Raw genomic sequence first — 24758 nt, 5'->3', positions numbered from 1 at the left:
TAATGTAATTTGATAACGTTTTAACATTCTTGTTCATTCGGGATGTATCAGGGTGGAAAACTTGGCTGCAATGATATTCTGTTAGTTAATTAATTAATATATTTCGCGCGGAAATGTACCATGTCGATAACAAACATTTATGAGCAGGTAATGTAATATTTGTAAAGATCTTAAAACATTTTTTATTTATTAAATTAAACAATATCAAATAATTTTCATTGGTTTCAAAACGTTTAAATACTATATAGAAGAATAATGCTGTGAAATGTTGAATATGTACCACTGTTCCACAAAGCAAGTTCTAATATTTCCAACGTTTTGCTGTAACTGACTGCATCTTACCCGTTTTAATACGCACGTCATTTAAACGGTAACAATATGACTTTTAAAATATCCTTCTGGCTGTTGGTTGCCTTTAAGGTTGAGGCATCAAAATTGCAGCCACAGTTTACCCCTACCTGATTGTAAGAGGCGACTAAATGGGATTGAATAACTTGAGTCTTTGCACCTCTTAGCTCCAGCAGGTTAGGTGGTTATGACCTCATATGTTACCTTAAGGGGTTAGCCAAAATCATCATTCCATTTCGGCGGCAAATGACCTGAACCGTGTTAGTGCGCCGTAAAAACCAAACAAACAAACAAAAGTTGTTTTTTTTTTCAAATAAAACTGCAAAATTCAATGTTATTATGTGTATTTTTAGCAAATTTCTTCTTTTATCACATCACATCATGCATCATTTTTCCCCCAAAGATTTGTATGTAACAGCTTTCTCTTTCTTCCCACCTAGTTCATGCCGACCTTTAGCGATTGAATCATACTGACAGAATGAAGATCTACCTAATGTATCCATAATTGCAGGAAATTAGTGTAATTGAGAATGTGAATCATTTCCAAAGAATGGAATTTAACCCTTTGGCCTAAAGATTTTATTTAACTGATTTGTCCCACTTCTAGTTTTCAAAATGTCCATTATCATTTTTGGAGAAAACCAAGTCCAAGAACTTAAGTTAGCCAAAATACATGGTCAGACAGCATGGATAAACAAGCTGTTGTGGAACCTTACTGTCAGCAAAAGCTTATAATTTCCGGTTCCAGCAGGTTTAACGGTTAAGTTAAATTGTGCGATAAATCTATAATATTCAAAAAAAAAAAAAAAAAAAAAAAGAAGAAAAAAAAAATGAATAGACTGACTGAGCATTATTGTATTAGTAGGAAATCAGAAAGATATTAAACTTCAATATACCATTTAAGGATAGATCGCAATATATTGATAACATCTAAAAGATTTCTAAAATCACTTAGACCATCTTCAATTATTTTAAGTACTTCATTTCCAGACTAATCATACGAATAAGTTCTGAACTCAATTAATTATCAACAGAGCACCGATAAAGACTATGTTGGTAAACTATTTGAAATGTTTGAAGTTACAAAAATATTCAATATTCTCAGAAGAAATCAACAAAACAAAATAGAAAAAAAAACACCGTAAAAACGTTTCATCTTTCCTAAAATAAGAAAATTCAACATATGTTTGTTCTCAGTGTAAATATTTGATATCGACAATATACCTGGAAATTCGATTATTCCGTCGAGATTACGTAATAGGAGTGACTGCAACAGATCGTATGTTCAATCATTAAACTAATATTTTTCACGGTGTCATGCCCAAATTGCAGAAAAATATCAATATATTTATCGGTTCATTACTTCCTAAACTTCATCATTGCAATCTTTGATTTTGATATACCTTAACACTGCATACCTTAAGCTCTTTCTAATCTCTGAAAACTTTTTTCTCATTTGGTACATCTAGCAAATTAATTACCCATTACATGCCCCAGATGATAAAAAGTTTTACTAATTTGTAATTGAAAATTATCCATTAAAAAATGTCATATTTTATATTGTATTTTTAAACAAACTAATTTTGTAACAGAATTTTGTTACTTGTTTGATATATAGTGCCTAAGTGTCTTAAAGCAAAATGTATTCATGTAACAGAAAAGATATTCATTTGACAGAAAATTTATGTATGTAACATAAAAGTTATTCATCTAAAAATGTATTCATGTAACACAAAAAGTATTCGTGTAACTCAAAATGTATTCATATAACTGTAAAAGTATACACGAATATCATACAATTCAAAGAAAAAATAGAAACATATTAAACTCAAAGTTTACAAGACAAGTTTGCAATCAGGTAGAATAAGATAAATTTAATCATTACATTTGAATGATATTCAGTGTAACTTAGACAGACTGATGTTATTTTGATAGCATCTACTTGTCTAAAACTCTTCATGCCAATCCGCCGTAATAATCAATTTACAAACATTCTCAATTTTTTTGGAAGGAAACGATAACGAAACATTATATAAATAGATTCAAAGACTAGGTTTTAGTAACGGGTGATTTGAATATCAATTGAGTGTGTTTAATTACATCTTTAGCGTGTTTCTGATCTTTTTAAATGGTAAAGAAAATTATTGACGTTGCCCTTTAAACACATTAGATATTTATAGTATAATTTGTAGTCCCTCCCCAGTAATAAATAAATAAATAAATAAATAAATAAATAAATAAATAAATAAATAAATAAAAATAAAATAATAATTAAAATGACATCTTATTGAAAAGGCTGAAAGAATTATGCTGAAAAAGTAAAATATATTTGTTTTTTTTTACCGTTAATAGTAAATATTTGCATCGTTTCGAGTGAATCGCCATTATATTTTTTTTTCAATTATTTGCCTAACTTTGAAAATATTGTTTTATTCAGATGTTCTAACTCGCAAAATGATCGTGGCTCGAATTTAGAGTTTAATCTAGAAAAAAATTTTTGCTCAGACATTTATTGGCAAATAAATCAATGTTAGTTTTTCCAGGCGGAACTGTTTGAAAAATCAATTATTTAAAGTAAACAACCGGAAATTGTATAAACAGGGAGCAGACATTAAACAATAATGGGAACAGGTGTAATTATGTCATTACAAAAATCCGCTGATAATTGATAATTGTTGAGGAGTAGAGATAGTTTATGCCGGTGCTGAGGGCGTAGGAGATATTGCACTTATAAAAAGAAAGAAGAAATCATTGCAGCCGAGGGATGCCTCCTTGCCAGAATTCTTATTCTAGTCATATGAAAGAAGAATAATGAACTAAGAAGCTTTTTAAGCTTCCATCTCAATCCGTAAATTTTATGTAATGTACTTTATTATGTAAAGTGAAAAGATTACAAATAAATATTGTTCAAACTTAGGATAATGTTATAATTCAACTGCTCATAATTCATACCCTCCTGCTAAGATCTTAATGAAAAAAGTATTTTCAAATGATGTTCAGCAGCTCTAGAATTAAAAAATGGTATAAGATAATAAACTTAATAATGCACTTAACCGATCACACACTTTCAAAATTAGATAGAAATAGTTTTAATGAATATTCAAGTATGATTGCTGTTCAAAACAAAAGAGATAACCCAGTATGGAGGGTCTATCCTCAGTATTTACAGTATGACAATTGAAAATTTACATTGAACCACGCGTTCTATGAACATAGTTTAGTTGGAATTTTTCATCCTAACCTCGATTTTACCTATTAAGTTCTCGTTAAAATACTTTTATTTGTCTAACAGATAAGATTAGTATTAGTAAATGGCTGTAATAGTTTTAAATAACTCCAGGCCAAGTCTGTTTACATTTCCAGTGCATGATGATAAAGTACAGTCTAGAGCAGATTAATGGGAACTGTCTCACACAAATTGACCTAATTACGCCACGTAATCCTGTGGAATTTCGTTCAAATCATTTAATTTAGAGATGCGAGTGTTGTGTTTTTATCTGCGTCATTTTTTAAATTCCTTATCGTTCTAAGTAGGGATAATGCATTTTGTAGATCATTTTAAACAATACAGTACAATACAATACAATATACGTTGTTTTCTTGCTTTAAACATCATACAACCTTTCTAGAATAAGTACAACAAAATGATTGCTTAGTAGTAATCGTATTTCAAAGATTTTATGATAAAAAAATGGTAAAAACGTTGAGCCATTTTTTTTCCAGTATAAAATTTGGTTGAAAACATCGCAAACGAACCAGAGTTTTATCTAGAATATTATGACCTTGAAAATATAGATACGTTTCTAAATAAATAGTTAAATACTACTACGATAATGGAAAGTGAAAGAACCTGGAATAAATTCGTTCTCATCAGTATATCAACTGAGATCTAGTTAAATTAAATCAAGCAATAAGGATCAAGTACAACCAGAGATAATCTCTGTTAAAGACACATTAACACGCTTTGTAAAGCGATAAGAATTCTTTGAAATGGATAATCTAATTTCCTTAACAACTTTAGTAGATGTTTAAATGGTTTACAAGTGACCTGTTCTGGTCTACCTCTTTCAAAGCATTCGGTTAGGTAATTTACAATTGCGTAATTAATTATCCAAGCCCGTATCTCTGGCAAATGTTTCACTACATTTCGGTAGCATAAGAACTCAGTTACTGCAGTAAGCATAAGAGGTTGCACACAGGTGTTTTAAAAACGTAAACGTTGTAAATAATTTAATTCAAAGCATATTGTAGCTGTAGCATAGGAAATGCTTATAGGAACTTCACTGAGGTCAAAAAGCCTAAGATAAAAATAAAATTGAAATTCTTTCAAAGTTCAAGTGAAGCAATAAAAACAGGAGCTCGGAATTAATTTCAATATCGATTTTTCTTTTGCTATTTTAAGTCCGGCCTGTGTGAAAAGCGATAATATGCTTCTCATTTTGGGGTCATTGTGCGCTATAAAATGATAATTCTGAAAAAAAAACGCGGGAAGGGGATATACACAAAAGTTACTGGACCAGAACTTTATGTTATATGCGTATCAAATATCCCGTCATGCAAAAAACAACCCCAGTTAGACCTCTTTAAGAGAAGAAGACTTTATATGTAATATAAACTATTATTACATGTACTATGAGATCAGCCAAAATTTACAATTTGTTTAACAGTTTAAGACATAAAAATATATGCTTCTACAAAGTTTGACATATGTTTTAATTTGTAAATAAAAAATAGACATAAATAACAGATTTACCATGATTTTTGCCACTGGGGTTAGAACAATGAAATGAATGCGCAATGTGTATGAAATTTAATGACAATAATGTTAGTTGAATTGATCATGTAAACTACCAAGAAATGAATGACGTAAACAATGCTTAAACATACTATTAGCGTTCCCTAAAGTACTTCAATATATCAAATCTTTCTCTGGTATGAAATATCAAAAGACCGACTTTCACCGACCCATAATTTTCTTTCAGAATAGTCTGATTATTAAAAATGACATCTGAGAATTCCCTTTCCAGAATTTTTATTATACAATTCTTCTTAATGTTTTTAAATCTTTAACAAAAATAGATTTAATGTAGAATGTAATGTAAAATTTAATGTTTAGTGTATGATACTGGGAGAACTGCAAGAACAGCATTTCGGAATTACACAATGTGACACCTACTGAGCACAATGTGCTAAGTCTGATATTTAGATGTAGCATCAGAAACATTCCGATACAATCAGCATTATTTTCGCTGTGTTTGTATACGCCGTTGTATTTTTAGTATGCGGATATCTGGAATATGTTGGGAAAATTGCATGACTTGAATGTTTTTATTCTCTCAACATCACTTCCGTAAGATATCTGTAAAAAGTTGGAATTTCCATTTCAGGATAACAAAGTGTTTAAAACTTATTGTTAAAATCTCTTCGAAATTCTATTAACTTTGTATGTGTATATCAGAATAAAAGAATGTTCCAATTTTAAATGTTTAGAATGTTTCTGAAGTGACCTTCCTAAAATTAACTGTGCCGGCCTTTGATATTCAAAGCCAAGATAACAGCCTACTTGTTACATAACTTTGTAATGTTTACCTTGAATAGGAAAGCTGCCATACAAACCGACAAGATTTTTAAAACTTCTTTTCCAGAATTTTAGATATTTTATCAAATTACGGTGTTTTTTGTAGGATACGAACGGGTTCTTTTTCACAAAGATGGCCTTAATGAACATAAAAAGATAACATTTGTTTCATTTCACTAAACAGGATTTTCTCATGGCATTCAAACCAAACACTTGAAATAATGGAAATTATTTGTCTTAATTTAACATTCTAGAAAAGTTCCTGGGGAATGAAATGTCTAACGTGTAAGTCATCAATCAATATAATTGACTCTAAAATCTTAGATGTTTTCATTTCTTTATCTGATATTTCTATTTCTATCTCATATTTGTCATTAGAATGGGAACAGGTGATTAGAAGTTCGTCCCAAAAATAATTTCTGCTGAAAATTTATGTTATGTTGACCTCGACCTTTATTTTAGGAAATATATATAGTTATGTGGTTGGGTTTTTCGTCACATCAACACAGTATAGACCATATGGTGGCTTTCCAGATTTACTGGTGGAGGAAGACCTATGGTGCCCGACCCCTCCCCCCTCCTATGCATTCTATCAGACACAAACAGGAAATAGAACCACTGACGTTCCGTTATCTAGCTGGATAGATTTCTCATATGAAAGAATCCGAAGACGCTTTCGCTTCTCCAAATCTACATACTAGGTGAGAGGCAAGTGGTTTAAAGTCAACGACCTTAACCACTCGGTCGAGGACGCCCCTAGCTTTAGTACTTAAAAAACTAGATACTTGAAGAGACAATATTATATATTTGCAAGATTTTATTGTCGCGATAAACCAATACTAATTCAAATCATGGATAAGGGGAGATTCCCCAGAAGCAATTAAAACAACACAATTAAATGAAAATTGATGACTCGATTAAATTAAGTCTGTTCATGAGGGAAAATGAAAATATGAAACACCACTCACGCCCAACACCAGCACCGGTTTAAGCGGTATTCAGTTTTCTTATTATTTTATGTGCCAAGGTAAATGATCCAGAAGGTCCAGACAAATATAAATTCACAGAAATTAAGGACAACTAAGAAAGGGACAACTTTTTTTTACAGCTGCCACATGACACTTAACATCTTCATGTTTGATAAAAGACAACCCGGTCTGATTGAAACATTGTTTAGTGAAATAGAGAAAAACAGAATCCATCAAGAAAGCCCAACACGACAAAATTGAAAATGTTGCAGGCTAGGTTTGATTGAGCCTGTTCATGGACGGTACTGGAAAGTGCAAGTTACCGTCCACGCCCCCTATCATCGGCTTAAGCAGAATTCAACATTCAACAGAATTCCACAGCAGAGCTAACTATAAATCTATGTTATAATGGCTAAGAATTATACGGCACTGTAATTCCGATATCACTTATAACCGGACAACAAGATGGATAATGAATTAATTGATGGATGGAAATTATGTCTAATCAATTAACTTTATGATAGCAGACGATTGAACGCTGGATTTGATGAAATAAAAACTGCTTATAATAGTCTGGGTTCATAATTTAATTGAAATCCGTATTCTCTTTTAAATCCCTGTCTGAGAAATTGATTGTTATTTTAGTTTTTGAACGATTGGAAATTAACATTCATAACATTGCATTTTAGATCTTTCGGTCTTGATTAAAATCTCCGGTTATTATAACGCTGGAAAGTCTATACTTATTCAAAGCATGTACCCGTAAGGGCTCACCAGTTCTCGCCGGCTTAGTTTCATGCAAACCCCCTTCTGTTTGAACTAGTGTTTTGAATATTTCACAATAAATTCTTTTTTGAATTGCGTCTAGAATAATACTAGCACTAGTTCCGTTCCATAATTCTGAGCAACAGAAGCAAGTCTCAGATAAAATCCGTATGGCGATTGAACATAACATACTTGCAAGAAAACAACATTTAACTCCAAAAGGACGATAGAAGAACGAATTATCAATAAAACAATTCAACCAAGCACAGATAACGATTTTTTTTTCATAATTTAAGTAAGAGGATTTTAAACGTTAAACGATCCGATCAGGTAAAATAAAATTCACGTAAGATACTTTACACAAGGACAAATAGGTCAGTTGCAAAATATATATACAAGAACACAATTAATGTTCATGTAAAGAAGGAACTCATTGTTTGTATATTGCATGTTTTCAAACAGATACACTGAATAAGTCAAGGAATAGGGGAAATTGTCAATAGATAGTCTTAATTCTTATAGAGAGTTTTAACTTGTCAAAAGATGTTTGTCCTGTAATGGTAAAGGTTAAAAAAAGTGTACATTGTTAAATTGATATGTCTCCAATAAGCAGGAAGAAAAAAGCTTGAAAATCATTAAATATGAAAAGGGCCCAAATAGCTGCTTTTCACTGTAAAGTCAATTTTTTCTCAAAGAATTCAATTTCGTTAATATTGCGCATTGTTAACGTCTGCGAAAGTACACGTTCGGTAAATATTATCAAATTAGTTTTACAAAACTTAAAGTAGAAATTCGCAAATATTTATCTTTGCAGATTATTCATAAACTTTGATTTCGCGAAATTTGGCCTCGCAAAAGTATCTGATTTCGCAGTATTCAAGTACATTTTGTAGCTAATTTGTAGAAATCTAGGAACACCCTGAACGAAGCGTATTGTGATATTACAAGTCATTTTGTAGAAAGGCATTGTAAGATAACAAAAGTGACAATTCATCACTTTTCAAACCACACGCGATGTTGAATACATCAATGAAAAGATGTAAACATATATGTGCTTTACCATAACAAAATGATTGAAAGTTTCTAGGTCACGTTTCTGGTTTTTATTACATAAATTCCTTCAAAAACATATGTGCAAGATCAAACAAAGTTCCGCAAAATGCGACTTTTTGATCCTTAAGACTCGAATCTGGAAAAAGTAGATACTGTATATACCACACAATGACTTACTTGCAATGTAAAATATATATACATTAAAGTCCGCTTATAACGATATTCAGGGGACCGTCAAATTAATATCGTTATATCCGGATATCGGAGGGGTAACCAATTTGAAAACAAGAGTCTCAGGACAGCGACAAAAGCATCGTTATAAGCGGTATATCGTTATAAGCCATATCGTTATAAGTGGAGATTACTGTATGCAGATAGATTACTTGTTTACATAAAATCAATAGTATATTTCTATAATGGTTCATTGATTGAGCCAAAATTAATTTATGACTTTTTTTGGTATTTTTAAATCTAAACATTGATTGTAATTACCTTGAGTTTTGATATGAAAACAAAATGAATAAAATATAACAGATTATGTGAAAGACATTAAATTTCTAATGTCTGATATCGTCGATCAGAAGCATATTGTCTGTATCCAATCAAGAAATTCTGAGGCAATGTGCCCAATGTCTGTTTGATTTACAACCATCATACTGAAAATCATTGAATAGTTTGTACAGCTTTGCAGAATCATGAGATTCTCTGATAGCATTGGGAACAAAAAACGTTGCAGACTCGATTTGATTGAAGCAGTTCTTGTGTATTAATTGTAACGAAATACAAACAACACCCAGAAGCACTAGTCTAACTTCATCGAAAAGTATCAAATCTTCAAAAGCAAGAGCGAGAAGTAATTAGGAGGACAAAAGTACTAAATATTGAAAGAGAATGGCTGATATTTTTGAGGCTGACTTTGCCTGTTTTTTTAGTTAATTTGTAGTAATTTAACAATCTGTTGTATCAACCAGAGTCCAGTAGAGAAATTGAATGAAAGATAATAGGTCCTTTTGTCTATGCTGTACAAAGGTTGAGTATTGAAATATGAAGTATGAAATAAAAAATGACTATTCCATACAGGTGGTAGATAATAATCATTCAAAATATAATGCACGATAGGAGGAATACCTATGTCTTTATCATTGGCAATAAATGTCAATCAGTAGGACTTAGTCTGGATTAAAATTGTAAACTCTCAGGCAACTTGCCCAAATTCTGCTGATATCTGTCATTAAAACAGTGCATCACTGTCTATATCTAAACACGTTCCGGTTACAACTGCAATCGACCTAAACAACACTGCCAATCAATGTTAAATATCATGCTAAATAAACAGTTAAATAATTTGACTCTTAATTTTTGCCCTGCATTGCAATTTGAAGGGTTCATCCGAATTGTATGAAATTTCAATAACAAAATACAAAAATAGAGCTACCAATAGTATAGAGCCTTGACAGACACCATGGGTGTGTTGGCTGGCTTGGTTTAATGCTGTTGTCAAAGGTTTAGTACTTTCGGTGCTAGCAGAGTTCGGGTTAATCTTGTATAGATAACTTAAAAATGTTAACAAAATTCAATTTGGTATATAGTTTTTATGTCGTTAAATATTGTTTGGTGCATTTTGTCATTTCATTCTAGTGGCTCTCTAAGAAAGATTCGTCTATCTCTCGTTACAGAAGCTACGACAATTTTGAAATCTGGAAACAAAGTGATCCCTCGGAAGCATTAATCACAACAAAATTACAAAACATGAAATGCTACAACAACATGTTAAGATGGGTGTTTCTTGGTATGCCAATGTAAAAGCTACATACAATAACCTTTTAATATCAAGATGTTTAATGAGCGTACATACAGACAATAGCATATACATGTATTTAGAGCCATACGTGACTCTGGCAGTAACTAATCAAAATTCCCTAATTACCGATTACTCCAAATTCAACATCCTCTCCTAAGAAACAATCATGGTTAAACAGGACAGGTTTTTGTTTTCATTTTCAGCGTTAGATCTGTTTCTAATTGGCTTTAAATTAACCGACGCTGGTTCCTTTGATACTAAGAAGAAAAAAAAAACGAAATCTGGTTAACTATTAAGGCGGGAAGTCTTTAATGCTATGAACAAAATACCAACATAGAATGGAAAACATTTACTGTGTTATTACTTATAGTTTCATCAGCAAAGTAGAAAAAAGTTAATTTTTTAAATTAATTTTGTACATAAAGTTATGAAAAAATCAGTGTATATAAAGATATAAAAATAGAAGTATGACCTGTTTTTTGTTTGTTGTAATTTAGTTTTGCTTTATATATATATAAAATAATAACAAATACTTATGTACGATAAAATTATTCATGGCGTTCCTGAATTACTTATCAGCAAATTCCTATGCCAATTTTGTAACGTAATTGTGTTTTTTTTTTTAAATATAAAATTACACAAGTACTACGTTTTTTGTTTGTTTTAAAAGAATTATTTGGTTTAGTTCCACTATTTAACAAAATCTTTTTATTTTGTTGTTTCGGCTTTAAACATGAATTTTTTAAATACTTAATAGTTACATTTAAGGTACACTTCATCAAAGTTCCTATCAACATTCATTGCTCCTTCTGGAAATTATAACGATATTAATGATATATATTTTAACACCGCCAATAATCGCTTTTTGACCTTAGTTTAACAACCCCAAACACTACATTGTAATCACAAGATACACAAAATACAAGCAATTCTTATCTGTAAACGTCGGTATGGATACATCAATAAACCTCGTGCACTATCAATGGAATGGAAAATGAAAACAATCGTAACACAAGTTCCAAAACTTGAGATAAAGCATTTCTCCCATAAAGAAAACGCAATTAAATTTTTTTTTTCTTACAGTCCAATGTGTAATGCAAATAAAGTAATATGAAAAGCCATTGATATAAAAATCTGGATAAAGTGTGATCCCTCGAAAGCATTAATCACAACGAAATTACATGAAAATTGCAGACTCGGTATGATTGAGTCTGTAAATAAGAGATAATGAAAAAGTACAGCATCCCTGACGCACCATAGCACCGACTTGAGTGGTACTCAATTTTCAACACTTAAAATTGCTGGAATCAATGATCCCGAAGGACCAGAAAAATATAACAACACAACACAACAAAAATATAACAACAATAAAGTTGCATATGCAGCATGGCCAATGTCTATGAAATTGACTGATTAACTTCAATTTTCCATCTTGATATCTCCTTGATAACGAACAGTTCCAAACAAGTAAGGAACACAAGTCCTCGTAAAATTACCGACTAAATAATAAGAGTTATCACGATTTTAAATAATTCCGAAATAATCTCGAAGTTTTAAACTTAAGAGTCAGTACATTCAAGTTATCAGATATGTAAAAATTTAAAATTATTGCATTCTGGGTGTCATCTGATTATGATATCTTTTAAAGTTAAAGTCATTGCAAATGGTTCAGATTCAATGTCATTTGCAGACCTTAAGATATCTAATAAACGGTGTTGCTGCATTCTTCTTATAATATGATAGAAATAATGATTATCCTACACAATACATGCACGATAAGAAAACAACAATAATATGTTTGACGCTGTCGTTGGGAAAATATATATTTTAATATAATATGTGCATGGCATCTAAAATCAAAATCTTTTGTTACATTTGATGTTTTCAATACATCTACAATAAGTGCAAATTGGTATGAATGATTATACTTTCATTAATACTTCTGCACAAAAGACTATCAGTTTAATTAAATAAGTTAGATTCTTAAAATGCATCCGCATGAAGTATAGTCATTTGAATGGCTGTTTCAAGTGCATCTTCAATTAGTAAAGTGGAATTATTTATCGATGGAAAGTCCAACTTGATAACGGTTACACTTTTGATTGCAACTTATATAGTAGATGTGTTCACAAAACAATACAAAACTATCAAAGTTATTTTTCATTTAAAAAAGAAAAACTTCATTAAATTTTGCAAATGAATAAAAAAAGTTACAAGTTATATGACAGAAATAATCATTATCTCATAAATGTTTCATCTCATATGTTCATACAAATATTTCTCTTTCACGATAAACTCGTGCATTGAAACTGGAAGAAAGACAGAACTTTTAAAATGTTTTTTTTTATATTTTTGAGCGAATATTAATAACATAGAAGCATTGAGTTTATTAACTGATAAAACAAAAAACGGTCATTCACATTTGGACTAATATGATAGATATATTTGAGTAGTATGTAATAACATGGAAAAGCATATCTTATACACGATTAAACAATAAAAACAATATAACATGTATAAGAAATGAACCATATCAAAAACATCATACCTATAATAACACAAGAAAAAGAACTTATCTCTTATTTCCATTGCTGTCCGTAATGAAAAAAGGACTTACAAAAATGCGATGACTGAAGACGATGAAGATATTATATTATCGCATTGATAAATACGGTATTTTAATAAAGCACAGGGAAAATAAAAAAAGAAATGTTAACTTACTGTGGAATAGGCTGCATAATATAGTGACCATAATGTCCTTTACTGTCCACAAAACTCATAGCTAATATCACATATAAAAATATCACAAATCCCTTCATCACCGAATGTTTATTCAATTTATCTATATCCATAATATAGTACTTTCAAATAAGTTAGTACAATGAAATGTGAATAATCGAACGATTTGCTTTTTTACGAAGCTGACGATTTTTACTTTAATTGTAATATGTTCATATTTTATTCAGCTTGCCAAGACATTACCTAGTCAACGCCACTTGGCCCACAAACACTGTTGAAAAGTAAAAGAAAGATACCGCGGTACTTCAGATATTTCCAACAAGTTATTAAAATTGTCGGTATTAAAATAGGTAAAAAATATCATTCCACGTGTAGTGCTAAATTTAAAGTGCAGATAAACATATCGGTTAAATCATTCTAAAATCAATCAATATTTAAGACTATCATTTTACTAAATGATTTATATTTAAACTAGGTTATAATAAATGATCCAATAGTAAGTAAAATATGAAAAAAATAAACCTATAGAAACCAATCTGGGAACAATTGATACATAACCATCTATGTCAGAAATTTTCTCAACTTTGAAATTCATAATAGATAATATAAAATAAAGAAGGTTAACTTATCCTGCTTTCCTGATTTAATTCTTTTTCATATATGTTTACATTTAGTTAACCTATATGAAAAAAAATTAAATGCAAAAATTATGAAAAAATAAAAAAAAGTAAATTAATTAATAAAAATCAAATATACAAAAAACTTGTAACAATACGCGCCGACAAAAAAGTTAAAAAAAGAGAAACGAATGAATGACGAAAGAGTTTAAACTGCATAGATAAATAAATGTTTAAATTTACGAAACTAATACAATTTAACATTGAAACTGTGCTGTTGTATTCAATATTTTAAAGTGTTTTGTTTTTGCATCTTTAAAAAAAACCCCTCAAAACAACAAAATCATAAATTTCTCAAGATAAAAGCAAACGCTCAATGTTTTCCATCAGACTATGTTAAAAATAGAAGCTAGAGTTAAATACTGCATCCACTATATCACATCTCCTGCCAGAAACTGAAATGACTTCAACCAACAAACTATCACAGGTAGCTATTTTTTATCTTAAAATATCTGACTCATCCCTGTAGTCTTTCAAAGGTCTATCATACAAAGATTAACAGTAGTTTAAATTGACGATTTTTTTTTAAACAAAAGACTTTTGTACACACCTGTAACAAGTGTAATATTATTACATGTAATAACTATCGTATAACAACTGTTTTGTAATAGATAATATGTAGTTGATTGAATGTAAGAATTTTAATGAATATTAGAGTTTAATTAGTTAAATTAAATGACATGGTGTAAAGAATGATAAAAATGTATGACAAACATTCATGAAAAAGTTTGTACGACCTTGCCCCCCCCCCTCGAAAAAAAAAAGAAAAAAGAAAAAAAGAAAGGTTAATAACAAGCAATATTCCGGGTCGTAAAAATCATTTTTACGTAATCAATTCGGGAATTTGACTTTAGTTGTATTGTGCATGTATTGTATAAGATTAATATGCTTGTTTCAAACTTCTTTTAATTTTGTATCATCGGGTATCTAAAAATTTCATTCCATATAGTAGTACGTATTATTTATGTTCAATTGTCATATTTACACAGATAATGGACTTCAAAAGATTGCCGCCTTGCATTAACGCCGAGTAACACATATTTGCTTCTTGTATTGCAAAACATTAATTATCCTTTTTTTAAAAAAAACTGTTTATCTCAGTTCTCAAATGCGGTATATATCATCTTATACATGATTATTTTATCATTATAATATCAATTTTGTTCATTTAAAGGTCCTCACTTGATTAAATATTGATATACAATTTCATTCAGTTCACAATTATCACACTAAGTGCACGCGACTTTATTCCCTACCTTGATACATTATCAGAAAGAAAGTATGGAAAAGGCACAATAAACGCTCCAATTTAAAATTGAAACATTCAATTTTATTTGATAAAATGCTTGAAATAGAATGCAGATAACTTTAGATAAGTCACGGAATACACTTTTATACCACTTTCATTTACATGCGATGAGTTTAAACTGTCTCTTTGGCGTAAACCTTTGTTTTAATGATAATATAAAAGAGTTATCTATTCATTTTTATCCGCCCATAACAAAATGATAACTTTGCTTTTGGCAAGGCAGTTTGTGTGTGGTATAGCTTTTTGATTTTCAGAAAAACATATTTATAACAGCAATATTAAATTTATAAATCAAACTATTTCCTATTATCTTACAAATTTTACGCAAAATGAATGGAATGAATGGAATTGTAATAATTAATGGAATAGACCATAATAAGGTAATGTACATGTTCATGTAATTTATAAAAGGGGAAAAGTTGGAGTTAAAATTATTTATATATATTTTATAACAGCAACACGTCCAGGCCAAAAATTAGAAAGAAAGCAATTTAAATTCCTTTTTATATATCATACTTGATTTTCATTTTCTATTTTATTCTGTTTCACGTTTTGCTGAAAATGCATGTATGAATGGATGAAACCTTATATATGAAACCTTAGTAATGAGAAATGAATTAAAGACGGTATTAATTTCGAGTATTTTAATACAGTTGATGTAACTCATTAAAAACCAGACGCAGACGAGAGTCAGATACGAGCAAATACCAAAGGCGGCGTCCGTTTTATTTTCCTTTTGATCTATTTCATATTAAGACTTTCTACTTCATTTGACACCCCCAATAACACCGCCTAAACTATTAAGTTTCATGAACATTAGTGTTAACGAGGTTAAGATGAATCAACTGGCATGGCAAAATTTTGCTTCTGTTGTGCTGACCGAGAAAAATACATTGATGTAGAAAGGTAAGTAAAACAAAAGTTAAGAAATAACAACAAAAACCATAAAAATGATATTGGTAATTAACATAATGATGCCAATAATGACGTGAACGATGATGATGACGAAAATGACAATGATGGTGATTATGAAGATGATGCTGTCGACAATGGTGGTGATGATGATGATGTCAAGCGACAATAATGATGATGGCGATTATGAAGTTGATTGTGATGATGATGATAATGAGGATGATGATGTAAGACGTTGTTTATAATGTTGAAAAGGGAGATGACGATGATGATGATATCAGTAATATTGATGATGCTGATGATGACGACGACGACGACGACGAAGACAACAACAATATGATGGTGATGACAATTAAATTGATGATAATGATAATGATGATGATAATAATGATGATGATGGTGACGATGATAACGATGATGATGACAAAGAAAACAATGATTATGACGATGATGACGACAATTTCATTGATGATGACAATAATGATGATTGTGATGATTTTTATGATGATGACGATGATGATATTGTTGCAATTTAACAGCAATCGAAACATAGATGTACACAAATATGACTGTATGAAATTGCAATAACTGATGAAGTAAAATCAGTTTCACAATTATTATAAAGTGTTTATTTTACTGATTCTGGTAAGAAACGAAACGATAAGAAAAACGTATCTGAAAACGTTTTAAGCACAAAATTCGGTTTCTCGATAATTTTTCTTATTCCGTTAAAATAACATAGACATTAGTGAACAAGAATAGCGACCACAAATGCCATTAAATGCAACAGAAAAACACGTTTCAGAATTCTTAATTTATGGCAACATTATTTTTGGCAAGTTAAAACTAACAACACATTCGATGTATTAGATGAAAAAAAAAATTGAATGATATAATGATAAAAAGTACAAATTGATGACAAATTCTTACAAATTTGTCTTTGAAAAAAAAAAAAGAAAAAAAAAAAAAGATCCGATAATAAATATAAGTGATCCAATGAAATGTGGTAGCTATAATATGTAAGTTGTCGCAACAATACACCTGTTCAGTAACCTTCAATTACCTTGCGTAAACAAATACGTTTTTCATTCATTTCGCTGTTTAAACTAGAAAACAGTTTACTCGTAAGCAGTTTGTTGAGATGATTTTGGAAATTGCAAAGTAATCAAGTTTTATCTTTAAGTTATTTTTTGGAACTGAGCCAAATTCTATGCCTTAAATAAATTCTGCTGTATTGTAAGTGCATTAACAGCCAGCCCGCATAGCTCAATCGGTTAGAGCGCAAGTCTTGTAATCTCGACATTGTGGGTTCGATTCCCTGGCTGGCCAACTAAAATTACTAATCAGTCTTTCGGATGAGACTTTAAATCGAGGTCCCGTGTATGGGTGCTTAAACACTTGGCACGCTAAAGAACCAGGAGAAGCTTCTGGAATTGGGGCATCTTTCTGTATCTGTAATTGCACTATCCTCCAAAAAAATAAAATGACTAATACTCTTCTGGAGGACTCGCCCATATGGGCAACCGGTGGCGGGTATAAATAAACGCAAATACACACACACACACACACACACACACACGCACACGCACACGCACACACTCACACACACACAAGTAAGTGCATTAAAAAAGATGTGACCGTGTTAAACGGTTGTTTGCAATATAACCACCGTCTAACGTCAACCGTTACCAAAGAGCCATATATATCCTGCCCGACAGTAATAATATAAACGGTCATCATCTTTCATTCTCATTCTCACGCAAAACAGGGCAACATGTGTCCACAAGAACATCTAGACTAGTATTCAAAGAATGCGAATTTATTAATCAACGTAGTCCTTTGATTAAAGTCTGCAGAAATAAATGCCAATTCAAAACATCAATAAAAGCATTGGAGTATTATTTCAAATGTTGATGGTGATATATATGGACGGCAATAAGAACACACACAAGGGCGAAAACGGGATTTTCAAAATTTCATCGAGATAACGAAAAAATCGAGAAAAGCGATTTTGATATAACGAAAATTCGAGAAAAACGATGTCGACATAACGAAAATTCGAGAAATGAGATGTCGACATTACGATAGTTGACTGTATAGCAATCCAGTTATGAACATAACAGAGATAAAATTGTTGCAGTGATATAGAAATGTATTTGGTGTACACGTTGCCATACAAAAAAGTGCTATTTTTCTTCAAACATTCATTTACATTCACTCATTTAAATTAAATCACTCAATTCACTTACCGTGGTGAACTTTGGCCATATCTATATGATTCCACCACATTTAAAATTGAAATTATTATCAACAAGAAAATAGGTGCTATATTAATAAAATTCTTGTTAAATATGTCCGTTCTCATAGTTAAACACTTAAAACAAAACTAATCTGAATATTAAACAAACTCCAAAGCAGTTTGAATCGAACAACGTCCAACAGAAATAAAACAGCAAGTGTTTAAAAGAAGTATATATAAGTATGCATAATTTTGCACAACCCGTAACAAATGCCAAGCAGATCGTTACTGTATTATTTTTGAAGAAGTCAGTTCTGTTTTTTATCAATTCAAATTATATATAGAACTCTATCTTATTAACAGCATGGCAAACATGCAGAAACTTATTTTACGACCCCTATCATTAGTTAAATCATAACAGTATAATATAAGTAAAATACTGAATCTTTTTTATACATCCGATTTCTTTAGGGATGATTTATTACAATAGATTAAGCTCTTAAAACCTGAAAGCTACATATGTTTCTGCTACGGGTATATCATGTTTTTTCATGATTTATAAAATCAATGCTAGTGTCTAATTTGCAACAAAATTCTAAAAGAAGAATTGCTTTAAAGTATGTCAGTCTTAACTCAATAATTAGTATAAAAGCTGCAGATGAAGTTATTAGTAAATTGGTGTATAGAGTACACGCTGACGACCAATTCATATTTTTACCCTGTTTCATTCTTTAAAAAAGTATGGTTTCCATTGAAATACCCAACGTCTTTGCTACAGATAAGTTCAACTGTTTTAGCTTTATATTACACAACCCCAAAGCAGTTTGAATCGCACAACGTCCAACAGAAATAAAACGTCAAGTGTTTCATTCACAAGCAAACATCAAATATGATACAAAACGTACGTTCTAAAAATATGATACATCCGGGCAATTAAAAAAACCGGAAACGTTTCACTGAATTTGATTATTCCTATAGCAAAGGTCTACTCCATTAAGTTGTTTTTTAATTCATAGTATACTTTTATGTTGTGTTAAGTATTTTGCTTTGATATTTTTACGCCGGAAACATTACAAGAAAATAACACCAGAAATAGTCCGCATCAAAGTTTAAACTGACGTCAAAAAGTGTGAAGTTCAATAGTACATGAAAATATCATATGTTTACACTCGATGAAATGAGTATTGCTTACATCAAGCACTAGGTTTTTAGGAAATTCGGATGGGATGCGTTGTTTTAAATAATTTGATGGAAATGATCCCTCTTATTTGTAGTTTAATACATCGTGTGTTTTTGTTTGTTTGTTTTTTGTTTGATATTAGTTTTAGTGTATTTGAGTTTACTTTCATTATAGCACTGATACATAGATACATACAAGCATGTTAAGTAAATCCGACTAGAAATCTATGAAGTAAAAAAAAAATGTATGCTGACTTTATATTACCACCCGCAATTTCTATCATTAATCAAATAAAATATACTAATATCAGAGCAATGTAATAGTAACAATCAAATAAGTTAAACTAATCAGGTGTTCTTTTTAAATCAGTTATGAAAGATTAATCGTTGAAATTATTTTTTTTTGACTTAACAGTGTAAAGGTTATACGGCGTCTCTCGAGCTTTACTGAAGAGCTAAAATACCCCTTTGTGCATTATTTCACATACGTATGGGCACCTGAGTAGAACCACCAATGTTCCGTCTGCTAACTTCTTCGCATGAAAGAATCCAAAGTCCCTTTCAGGATTCGAACCCACAGCGGTGTGGGGCAAGTGGTTTTGAAGTTAACTTTCTTAATCACCTGGTCGAGGACGCTAAGAAATTATGAAAAAAAACGAAAAGAAATTCACTTTAACGTTTACAATAGAAATGACCATTCACCTTACCGTCTTTAAACGAGGATTTACGAGTTTTTTTTTCCAAAAGATGATACAGAAGCAATTAAAGTTTTATTTTAATTCTACATTATTACAGACGATCTTTGAAGTATAATTTGGAACCAGTAATGCAGTATCTACCATGTTGTTATGCATGTAAAATGACATAAAAAGGACTTAATGGAGACGAACTATAAAATATTTTTGAATAATCTAATTGGATTTTATCTAATCGGCAATACAATGAATGGTAATATGAAACTGTTAAAATGGATCATTCCTATCTCGAGTCAAACATCAAACATATTTGGTTTGCATGTCCTTTTTTGTATATAAAATTCTTACTTTGGACTATTGACAAACTTTACATACGGTATAAGAACTAAAATATAACGGATCTTTTATATTAAAGACAAACACCTGTTCAAAATTTGATTAATCATTTAACTGCTCTAAAAATGCAATAATTGCAGATGTTCTTGTCGTATTTAAATAAATTTATCAATTTCTAAAATCAGATAAATGATATCTCATGCTTAATTAGGTATTGTAATCAAATTAATGTGCTGACTTCACACAATACAATAAGGGTTTTAAATGACCATATCAACACATGTTTAAGACGCCTGATGTCGTGACTTAATAATCAAATGTTTATCTATATCAAGAGACAAATATATCCGGCTTAATTAGGAAAAAATCTATTGTAATGTGACAAATACTTGGCTTCGTGTTATCTCCTGAACATTTCCACATGTAGCCTTCTTAAACATGTAGACATAAAGAGAGAACTTTCCTCATTAAACACAATGATGTAGCTTGATAAACATGAAAACAGAAGCACTTTCCTCAGTAAATACACGTATGTGGCCTTGATAAACATAAATGCATAAAACAGAGCATTTTCTCACAAAACACAAGGGTGTTGCCTTTATAAACAAGAAGACATAAAAAAGCACTTCCCTCATTTAACACAAGGATGTAGCCTTGATAAACAAGAAGACAAAAAAAGAGCCATTTCCTCATTAAACACAAAAATGTCGCCTTAAAAATCATGAAGACATAAAAAACACTTTCCTCATTTACCACAAGGATGTAGCCTTGATAAACAAGAAGACTTAAAAAGAGCACTTTTCTCATTAAACACAATGGTGTAGCCTTGATAAAAAGGAAGGTATAAAAAACTTTCTTCATTCATTAAACACAAGGATGCAGCCTTGACAAACATTAACACATAAAAAAGTTATCAAGTATTAGTTTTTGAATCCTAACAAATGTGATAGACAACGATTCACGTATGAATTATTTCATGTTGCCTTTTTAATTAAAACTACGAGACTTTACTTATTTTTTTTCTAGTATATTTTTTCTATCTGTTTATCACTTAAAAAGGAATGTGCATGAAAATGCCGAACTGAAACAAAAATAATCTGTAACGATCAGCAATCTTTAACACGCTCGTTATGTACAATATTGCAGAGAGTTTGAATAAAAAATCATTTATTAAGAAATAAATAATTCAAAGAAGAGTCCGAGCATTTCAAAAATCTATAGAAAAAGAAAGGTAATTACATGAAAATTGAAGACTCGGTTTGACTGGGTCTGTACATGAGGGATAATGAAAAAATGTAACATCCCTCATGCCCCTAGCACCGGCATTGAGCGGTACTCAATTTTCATAGCGGTACTCAATTTTAAAAACTTAAAAGTGCTGGAATAAGTGATTCCGAAGGACCAAAAATACAACATTTATTTTATACATTAAATACTTTAACTAAACTTAACTAAACTTACTGGTGGATAGGCTGAATATACCGGTAGTAATGTCTATATCCTGTACAATCAACCAATTCCACAATGAATGTTGCAAGTATAAATAGTAACACACTTTTTCTCACAGGTGTCGTCATGTTTTATCTACTTTAGTCCATTGTTCCACTTACTTTAAACACATCTACATATATTCTAATACCGCTTTTGAACCCCGAGACTTCACCTCATCCTTGGGAAATTTATATCTTCAATATTTAACTTAATTTACAGAGTGCTTTAATTCCATTTATCTGTAATAGAGATGTGCACAGTTAAATAATTGCGATAGTCTGTCTCCCACTGATAGCTGTTATGCAAAATACTAGTAAGCCTTGGCCGAAAATAAATTACTTCAACAGCGGTAGGTTTAAAATCCCACAGAGAAGCATTTCTACCACAGAGAATCAGAATGTTTAAACATTATAATGATTTGAATATTTGTGAAAAAGAAGACATCTGCAATGATAGTAGAAATTTATTTCTGCTGTAAAAAAACTCATATTTAAAAGCCCATTATACCACAGATATGCTTTCATTTTCATATCTCAAAAGGTTTTTTTTAAACTTTCATATAGTATCCAAATAAAAAAATACTCATCGGTAAATTACATGGACCATGTTTTTCATCTGTTGCTTTTTGGCAAAAAGTACAGATATCGTGAATGAATATTTTGTATGGAAGTAAAGAAATAACCCTTTGTTTACATTTTGCTATTTTTATGACAAATTATTTCACATTTATCACTACTTTCTTCAGGTAACAAGCATCTAACATTCTGCAAAACATCATTTAAATATTATACAATTCAAAATGTAAAAATTTATTCGTTTTTGAGGCACAATGTTCCTTTAAGCAAATGTGGAAAATTATATCACCAATTTCCCAGATATAAATGCGTACATAAATATACAAAGTCACTTAACTTTCGTTACGCCAATGCCTTAAATCTATTCGTTACAGAAATCAACATATTTGAAATGTCACGGTTGCTCATTCTCAGATTTTAATGTATCACAACAACAAAATTAATCAGTAAACAAATACAATCCAACAGACCTTTTAACCGACAGAAGTTAAATTGCAATAATTTGTATCAAAGTGATTTTCATCAACCAATTAAATTCCATTAGGAATTGAGAATTAATGTTACAGAACATGTGGATTTCTTGACGTAATCAAAAGGTCAATGCGCGGGAGTAGGAATTATCTTATGAATTGTTACATAACTTGGAAACTCTAAGAAATGAAATTCAGCAACTCTGAAACAAAGTGTTTGCTTGTTCACGAATTTAAATGCTGAACACGATAATGATGAACCTATTTAATTATTAATTGTCTAGTTATAACTCTGTGTTGACGATATTGAAGATGAATACCATTTTGTTTTAATTTGTCCTATTTACTCAGACTTAGGAAAATTGTATTGCCATAAACATTCTAATAAGGTTAAATTTATTGATCTGCTAAACTTATGTAATACAAATACTTTGAAAAGATTAGCTATATTTTGTAATATCATTTAGTATCAGAAAGAAAATAAAAATAATGTATATGACTCATAATACCAAAAAGTTAAATTGATTGTATTTCCCTCTCGATGTATTTTAATGTATGTTCTATATTTTTGTAATGACAAGGAACTGCTATTTTCAAGTCATATTGAATAATAAAATCTGTTCTGTTCTGTTTTGATATTCATATTGTGTTGAAAAAGAGATTTTACCTTTGTTAAAGAAAGTATGTTAGGCTGATTTTATAATGTCATGCTGATTCGCTGATAAAACTTTTTTGTTATCTAAGCATAAGATTATTGTATAAGATTAATATGCATGTTTTTTCAAACTTCCTTTAATTTTGTAGAAAAATTTCATTTCAAATACCAGTACGTATTATTTATGTTCAATTGTCATTTTTACACAGATAATGGGCTTCAAAAGATTGCCGCCTTGCATTAACGCTCAGTACTGTTCAACAGACTTTATCAAACCAAAGTAACACATATTTGCTTCTTGTATTGCATACATTAATTAACCTTTTTAAAAACTCAATTCTCAAATGCGATATATATTATCTTATACATGATTATTCTATCATTTAAATATCTATTTCGTTTATTTAAAGGTCCTCACTTGTGAAATTATTGAGCTTCAATTTCATTCAGTTCACAATTATCACACCAAGTGCACGCGACTTTATTCCTTACCTTGATACATTATCAGAAATAAAGTATGCAAAAGGCACAATAAACGCTCCAATTTAAAATTGAAACATTCAATTATATTTGATAAAATGCTTGAAATAGAATGCAGATAACTTTAGATAAGTCACGGAATACACTTTTATACCGCTTTCATTTACATGCGATGAGTTTAAACTGTCTCTTTGGCGTAAACCATTGTTTTAATGATAATATAAAAGAGTTATCTATTCATTTTTAACCGCCTATAACGAAATGATAACTCTGCTTTTGGCAAGGTACTTACAGAGTGTGTGGTACAGCTTTTTTATATTTTATTCTATCTGTATTTGAAAGCAGAAAAAAATATATAACATTAAATTCTTGCTGTAATATTACATTAATTAAATCAAGCTATTTCTTATTATATAACAACTTTTACACAAATGAATGGACTGGAAATAATTAATAAAATGAAAAAGAATAATGGACTATGATAAATA

The 24758-nt window shown here is 30.4% G+C and overlaps 1 protein-coding gene across 7 annotated transcripts in view; it reads right to left on the bottom strand.

Moving 5' to 3' along the window:
* Nucleotides 1-24758, bottom strand: part of LOC132754567 (uncharacterized) — a 101929-nt gene that overhangs the window by 23785 nt on the left and 53386 nt on the right. Inside the window, exon 1 of one of the 7 annotated variants that reach the window (XM_060745218.1) lies at nt 18400-18530. The exons of 5 other annotated variants lie outside the window; for them this stretch is intronic. In XM_060745218.1, coding sequence (XP_060601201.1) covers nt 18400-18515 — 116 coding nt within the window. In that variant the 5' untranslated portion in view covers nt 18516-18530. Of the gene's footprint in view, nt 1-13234; nt 13384-18399; nt 18531-24758 lie in introns of those variants that run through there. One more of the 7 variants, XM_060745215.1, reaches the window with a different exon arrangement.

This window comes from Ruditapes philippinarum, unplaced genomic scaffold (assembly GCF_026571515.1).
Source record: "Ruditapes philippinarum isolate M1 unplaced genomic scaffold, ASM2657151v2 ctg3067_1_1_1_1, whole genome shotgun sequence".
NCBI classification, from domain to species: domain Eukaryota; kingdom Metazoa; phylum Mollusca; class Bivalvia; order Venerida; family Veneridae; genus Ruditapes; species Ruditapes philippinarum.
Note: the sequence above shows the minus strand (reverse complement) of the source record. Positions and strands in the feature narration are given on the sequence as shown.